This window comes from Gossypium hirsutum, chromosome D12 (genome assembly GCF_007990345.1).
Source record: "Gossypium hirsutum isolate 1008001.06 chromosome D12, Gossypium_hirsutum_v2.1, whole genome shotgun sequence".
In the NCBI taxonomy this organism is placed as follows: domain Eukaryota; kingdom Viridiplantae; phylum Streptophyta; class Magnoliopsida; order Malvales; family Malvaceae; genus Gossypium; species Gossypium hirsutum.
Genome location: NC_053448.1, coordinates 2986475 through 2994496, shown reverse-complemented (window position 1 = coordinate 2994496; position 8022 = coordinate 2986475). Strand labels below are relative to the sequence as shown.

Sequence of the window (8022 nt, the reverse complement as noted above, 5' to 3'; positions counted from 1 at the left end):
AATTTAAGCATTTAACTTCTTCTTTTCTTTTTTTTCATAAGTGGATCATTATTTTGGGGTAAATTATGCAGTTAGTCACTTAGTTTTCAGGACGCTTTTATTTTAGTTAGTTACCTAAACGTTAAAACTCTAATGGTATTTGATTGTACACATCACGTCATGTTCACACTTTTATTTGGTCACCTAATTTCCAGAACTTTCATTTTGGTCACAAAAAAAAAATCTTTTTAAAGTATTGGTCGGGGTAAAAAAACATAAAATAAAATCGAGTTAATTAAGTTGATTTCATTAAGGATAATATGAAAACATAATATTAAATATTAAATATTATAAGGAGATTAAATTAATTAATTTTAATATTATAGTAACAAATCGGCTGAATTATCAAGTGATAATTTTTTTTCAATAATTTATTTAATTGGTTTTGATGTTTTGAAATTTAAAATTTAAGTATTGAAAAAGAAAGAAATTTACAACTTTCAACAATGGGATAATTAACAAGTACAATTTTAAAATTTTTAATGCATTATTTTAAGTTTTACCTTTAATCTTTAATTTTTTTTACCTCGGTCAATACTTAAAAAAGATATTTTTAGTGACCAAAATGAAAACGCTTTAAAAGTTAGGCCACTAAATTACAAGGAGCTAAAGTTGGGGGACAAAGTGGGTAGTTTACCCCTATTTTAGAGAAAAAGATGATGAACCTAAAGTTCCATAAGTGCCATCCAGGTCGGATCTCTTCATCAGTTTCTTACAATCTGATTTTTCTGTGTTCTGAATCATTTTATTGAAAAGGAAAAAAATATGGATGTTGACGCGACTGAGAATCCTAAGCTTCATGTTTTGTTCTTTCCTTTCATGGGGCACGGCCATATGATACCCATGGTTGATATGGCCAAGCTGTTCGCTATGAGAGGTGTAAAGACAACCATCGTCACCACTCCACTCAATGTTCCTTTCATCTCCACCACCATCGAAAGAAGCAAGAATTCAAGCTTCGATATCCACATCAAAGTCCTCAACTTTCCTTGTGTTGAAGCTGGATTGCCCGAGGGCTGTGAAAACCTTGATTCCATCCCAAGTTCCCAAGGAGTCAACTTGGATATGATTGCCAAATTCTTCAAGGCCGCAGATATGTTTGAACAACCCTTTGAGCAGCTCATACAAGAATGTAAACCAGATTGCTTGCTCGTCGATATGTTTTTCACTTGGGCCAGTGATATTGCAGACAAGTACGACATCCCCAGGTTGATGTTTAATGGTTGCAGTTTCTTGTCGTTGTGTATATCAGATTCTGTTAATCTATATGAGCCACAGAAGAAAGTCAAATCAGGTTCTGAACCTTTTGTGTTTCCTAACGTTCCTGGTGATATTAAACTCACAAGAGATCAGATGGCTGTTATTTTTACACAAAATGAAGAAAATGAACTTACCAGGTCGGTTAAAAAATGGAGAGAAGCAGAGCTGAAAAGCTATGGGTTCATCGTCAACAGTTTCTATGAGCTAGAAGCCGCTTATGTCGATCACTACAGGAACGTTATAGGAAGAAAGGTATGGCATGTTGGCCCTGTTTCACTGTGCAATAGGGCCATTGAAGATAAATTAGATAGAGGGAAGAAACCATCGGTCGATGAACAAAAATGTTTAAGCTGGCTTGATTCTAAACAACCCAAATCGGTGGTTTACATATGTTTTGGAACTGCAGTCGATTTCAATACTGCTCAGTTAACGGAGATAGCTTTCGCCATTGAAGCCACAGGGCAGCACTTCATTTGGGTTGTGAAGAAAGAAAAGAGCAACAATGAAGAGGATTGGTTGCCTGAAGGGTTTGAGGAGAGAACGGAAGGCAAGGGGCTTATGATAAGAGGATGGGCACCACAAGTGTTGATTCTTGACCATGAAGCAGTTGGAGCTTTTGTGACTCATTGCGGATGGAATTCAACCCTGGAATGCGTCTCAGCTGGTTTGCCGATGGTGACGTGGCCAGTGTTCGCGGAGCAGTTTTACAATGAAAAACTGGTGACAGATGTTCTGAAGATTGGGGTGGGAGTTGGAACGAAAAAATGGAAAGAAGTGGTGGGGGATTTTGTGAAAAGAGATGCTATAGAGAAGGCGGTGAAGGAGATAATGGTGGGTGAAAAAGCAGAGGAAATGAGAAGCAGAGCCAAGGCACTAGGAGAAATGGCTAGAAGAGCTGTTGAAGAAGGAGGTTCATCCTTCCGTGATTTGAATGATCTGATTCAACAACTCAGCTCCCGACGCCGTTAAATGAATCATGAGTCACGCATATCATATTTGTAGTTCCAGGTTTAGTTGTCATTTCCTTCACGTTGGGAGGAATGGAATAGGACTTTAATGAAATAGAGTTGTAATCAATAATCAAATTATTTAGTTGAATGGAATGGAAGTGTAATTTTATTCTTAAGTTTGGTTGAATTGAATAGATCTGTAATAACATAAAGAAAAAATTGAAATGACCAAAGTACCTTTAACAACCCTGCTGCTATTATTTTGTTGAATGAAATGAAATAGAGGTAATCTTATTCAAAGCATTTATTAAATTGTGCTTTGAACTCAGCATTGGCAAAACGGTTAGCAAGATGTTTTTCATTATTTGAAATGTGTCACATGTATAATCTATGAGAAGATTCTTGGGAGGACAATCTCTACTGCTTTCATCATCGTTTGATCTTGATCAGTGAAAATACTCTTCGGTTGTCGATGGCTCATGGCTTCTAAAAATATTTCAAATAGCCAAGTAAATGACTCAATGGTTTCATCCGATAAAAAAGCACAACCAAACAAAATATTATTCTAGTGATTGTTGATTCCGACAAATGGAGCACAAACCAAATTATACTTATTAGTTCTATACGTGGTATCAAACACAAGAACATCTCCAAAACAATCGTAATCCAATTTTGATCTTCCATCTCTCCAAACAAAAATTAGCTAGTCGATTATTCTGGTCCACTTGCATTGAATAGAAAAGCATAGGGTATTTAGCTTGCTTATATTTGAAAAAATTGATAATGCTCTCTGCATCCCCTGCTTCAATTAGTTTCTCTCTTTCAATTTGCAAGAAATTATGACAATCTTGTTTGGTAAATGTAATATTTTCAAACCTAATTTCCTTCCTGAGAAACGAATATGAACTTGTTTGTTTAATTCCTATAGCAACCATTGAACGAATAACATCTCCATGTCCTTCCAAAATTTTTCTTCCTGATCTTAAATTAATTCTTTATTCTGAAGTTGCTAAGTGGTGATTATGATAATCATTAAAGTTAAGAAACAACCCAAACACATTTTTCTATTGTAAAACGAATTTTAGCTTGACAACCTATCCTTGTCTCTAGATTAAATTTTTTCACTTTGCCAACATCTTCGTGTTCATGATACCCAGATTTCGAGCATAAAAATTCACGTTGTCTTATAGGTTCAGTCATGCTTCGTCTCTTATTTCCTCTTCGAATACTAAACCCCTTACTCAAAGCAAACTGATTATAAAGATTATAAGCCCCTTCTTCAGAATGCACTTTCAGTCCCACTTTTATTTCTTCGACGGAATTATCTTTTTTCTCGACAAGATGAACTATTTCATCTTGATTTGTCTCCATAAATGAAAATTATAAATTAACAAAACCTGAGAATAAATTTTAAAATATAATAAAAAAATATGATAATACAGGAAATTATTAAAAATTTTAAAAGAACAATTAAAATCTAATAAAAACACCGCTGGAAAATTATAAAAAAAAATTCAGTATGCTAAGTCATTATTATTAAAAATCACAATTATTTCAAAGATTCTAAATAGAACTATATTTCAAACAAATGAAAATCAAGTGGAAATACTTAACATCTCAAACTAAATTACCCAACCAACCTTGAATAACCTAACATGTTGATCCAGTTGTGCATAATGCTAGAATTCACTAATTTTATCTAAAACTATTTAATTATATTGTATTACATCAAAAGCTACCTAAAGATTAGATCTTTGTTTTCTACTCAAGAATAGTTTAACCTATTCATTTAATTGTTAGGAACTAGCATTGACTTTCTTGCTCTCCTATCTATTTTAAGCATAATAGAAAAAAAAAACCCTCACCTGTAAAATCAATTGCAGCAGCCACGCCAAAAAAACAAAGCAAATCAGTAGGGGTTGCAAAGAGACGTGAAGAGGGAGCAAAGCAGTTGTCGAAAAAAATAGCAGCAGGGGTTGCAGAGATACGTGAAGAGGCAACAAAGCAGTTGCCAGAAAAAATAATAGTAGCAGGGGTTGCAAAGAGATGTGAAGAGGCAGAAAAGAAGTTGCCAAAAAAAAAATAATAGCAGCAGGGCAGAGATGTCATGTAAAAATTAGCTGACATGTCATTAAATGATTAAAAAATGTAATTAAATGAGGTGTAAATGACATGTAAAAATTAGCTGACACGTCATTAATTGATTGAGAAGGGACACGAATGACGTGGCGTAACTATTTCATACAATTCTTTCCCCTCTCTCAAATTCTCTCTCCATCACACTTTAAAGATGAACTGTTAATTTTTTTTCCAAAAAATCATCTTATTTCCTTTTTTTTAAATTAAAACTCTCCCTTTCGTTTTGAAAGATGAACCGTTCATCTTTGTTTTTAGAAAATTATCTTCTCTAGTTTCCTTTTTTAAATCAAACGGAATGGTCATTGTTTGGCACAAAACATTTTATTAAAGTCTAGATTCTGACAATGATCGTATATAGTTGCCTCTTCCATCGATCACCCTAGTTGTGATCAACCCAGAAGAATCATCCAATTTTTCTTTGTTTCTTTCCCATCTTAGTTTTTTTCCCTAAAATTTATCAAAAAAGTTCAGATCTACAAAACTTACTTGTGGTTTTCACCACTTTATTTTGCCGTCATCATCTGCTTTCATGTCGAAAATTTCTTCTTGCATGTTGTCATATGTTGCCATCAATTGCCGATGTTCACTCTCCTACTCTCCTCTCTCGTGTCTCATTCCCTCAAAAATCCAAAAATTAGAAATTCTTTTTTCAATTTCTGCAATGACTATGAATTAACTCAATTAGAGTTTCTCTTCAATTTGCAGCAAGTTTCCCTTGTGGGGATGTGTTGAATGATTTTTGTTATTACCATTTTTTCTTTTCCCTTTTGGCTTTTGGTTAGGTTAAAATGGAAATAATAGAAAAATATATATTCTGAGTTGCTTGAAATGGAAATAATAGAAAAATATATATTCTGAGTTGCTTGAAATAGACTTTCAAAGGATGAAGTAAAGAGTGGTTATTCAGGGGCATTCGGCCAACCAAACTAACAGAGAACAATTGCCCTCAGAATAGACACGGAATCGGTTGGCTATTACAACCAATCAAACGTGCTATTAATTTTATAATATTATCTCATTTATAATTAAATATAAAAATTTTAAAATATTAAATAACTTTATATCTACTTTTTACATAATATTAGCGACTGCCCCTTTTAACCTCTCGAGCAAATCAACTAATTAATATATTATTTCACAGCTTTTAATAATTATAATCATTGTATTAATTAATTTCAATATTATCTCTAAGTTGGGTAATTCATCTTAATTCCACATTCTCATCCTTTTTCTCTACATATAAATAAAATACATTCAAATGGTATATATAAATTATAAGGTTGTGACTAAATAAAAAAATAAATTTTTATGTTCACATTACAATTTTTTGACATATAATATACTCTATTTCAAGTATTTATTTTTAAATTGAATAAAGTATTCTTTTACTTATTGCCTTCTAATTTTTCAAGTTATTTCATGCTTTAAATTTATTTTTTTAGCATTTTTTATATATTAAATATAATTTTTTTTTAAAATATATTATCTCTTGCCGATTGGGTTTTTTTTAATATATAATTTTTTTTGTGCTGATTAGGTATTAGCTCAATTGGTATAGGCATTGTTACCAATGTAGGAAGACGTGAGTTTGAGTGTGCTGAAACGCATTATCCTCTTATTTAGAGGTTGGGGAGGGACTATGGGTAGTTCTAAGTATTGTGTTAAAAAAAGCAGATATGATCAGATTTTCAGAACCTATAGTGATATTGTTAAAAAAATTATTAGTTTTAAAATATAGTTTTAAAAGGACATATATTAATAGCATTTACCAAAGATAATTATAAAATATCAAATTTTAATATTAAAACAAATTCCCCTATCTCCTATATTTAATATTGTATAAAAACATTAAAATAAAATAATTTCCCGATATATATAAAATAAATAACCTATAAAAATATTAGTAATATTATTTAAATTATACTGAATTATATTGTTATTCAAATTATAATGAATTTTTGTATTATTTTAATATTAAAGATTTTAAAGATTAAATAACATTAATATACATATTCTAAATTAGTTATATACATTTAAAATATTCTGTAATTAAATTACTTTCACAATTTATTAATTTTTTTAGTACATTCATTAATGATGTTAAACAAAATTTAATGTTAAATAATTATAAAATTAATATACGCAATTAAATCGTGCACCGCACAAAAATAAAAATTAATTAAATTTATTTCAACAATAATATGGTTAATCGAGTTTTGGTTTTCATCTAAATGGGATAATGGCTTCCACACCAAACCTATACCTAAATGAAAGCAGTAAATGAAACCTTATCCAAGTATAATAATACGAAAAAAGAGCTTTCAAAATATAGTTGGTCATGGGTGGGTGGTAGATTTGTCCATGGGTGGGTGATAGACCTATTTATGTCCATGAGAGGGTCTAGATAAAAATATAGGCTCGGAAAATAGGCTTGGATTTCATAATGAGGCTCGTTTTAAAAACGGGCCAGACTTCGGGCAATAAATTTTTATTCTTGGCCTGACCGATTTTAGTAACCTAAAATTTTTACTATTATTCCCACTTCCCAGTAGACCCAGTCTCGATGTTCCTCTTTCCCTTTTCAATTCTTATTTCCCCTTAATCCCTAATCCTAAATTTTTGTGTTGCTTCTTGCATCTTTTTCGCTCGTTTCTTGCTTCTCCTCATTCTATTGCATTTCACTTGTTTCTTCGCTACTGTCGTCATTGTTGTTTCTCTTCTTTTTGTTGTTTTCGCTTCTTGCTTCTTCGCTAGTGTTGCTATTGGTTTTCACTTCTCTGCCTTCTACAACTTTGTCGTTGCTCATTTGTCTCCAATTATCATAAAAACATCATTTTTAAAATTTAAATACAGTGAAAATACTTTTTGTATCATTATCAATATTGTTAAGAATATCATGATTCCACTCACATTTAAACACTTTCGATCATTGTTTATCTTTATTTATTTATTTATTTATTTATTTATTTATTTCCACAAACTTTTTATTAATTCACAAATTTATATAAATTTTCCTTTTATTTCACAAGCTAATTTCCAGCTTTATTTACAGATTGAAAAAATTTATTTGGTTGATGCTTGTATTGAACTCCGTCAATCATGGTATTATGCTTAGATGCTTGTATTAAACATTTGAATTGCAACAATTATGGTTTTTTTTTACTTAAATCTTTTGTGGTAACTCATTTGCATTGATTATGGGTATTATGCTTAGATGCTTGTATTGAACATTTGAACTGCATCAATTATGTTTTCTTTACTTAGATGCCTTTTGTGGTAACTCATTTGCATCGATTATCGTATTATGCTTAAATGCTTGTATTGAACATTTGAACTGCATCAATTATGTTTTTTTTTTTACTTAGATGCCTTTGTGGTAATTCATTTGCCTCTTTTTAATAAGTTTTCATCCAATTTTTAATATTTGTTAATACAATTTAATAATTTTTGGGAATTATTTGTTTTAATTTTCTAGTTTATTTGATATATTTTTTAAAAATTTATTTTATGTAATAAAATATTTTTTTTAAAAAGGGTCGAACCGGACCCGGGTTAAGCATATATTATATAAGTCAGGCTTGGACAAAAATATCAACTTGTTTTTCAGGCCGGGCCTACCAATCGAGCCTAAAAT

The 8022-nt window shown here is 31.1% G+C and overlaps 1 protein-coding gene across 1 annotated transcript; it reads left to right on the top strand.

Moving 5' to 3' along the window:
* Positions 1–568: 568 nt before the first annotated feature.
* Positions 569–2425, top strand: LOC107953383 (scopoletin glucosyltransferase). The gene has a single exon (XM_016888681.2). The coding sequence runs from the start codon at positions 805–807 to the stop codon at positions 2266–2268; it is 1464 nt and encodes a 487-aa protein (XP_016744170.2). The 5' UTR covers positions 569–804; the 3' UTR covers positions 2269–2425.
* Positions 2426–8022: the final 5597 nt, after the last annotated feature.

Bases quoted from the DNA above. Each gene is read 5' to 3' on its own strand.
- LOC107953383 (XM_016888681.2), top strand. From the start codon at position 805: ATGGATGTTGACGCGACTGAGAATCCTAAGCTTCATGTTTTGTTCTTT.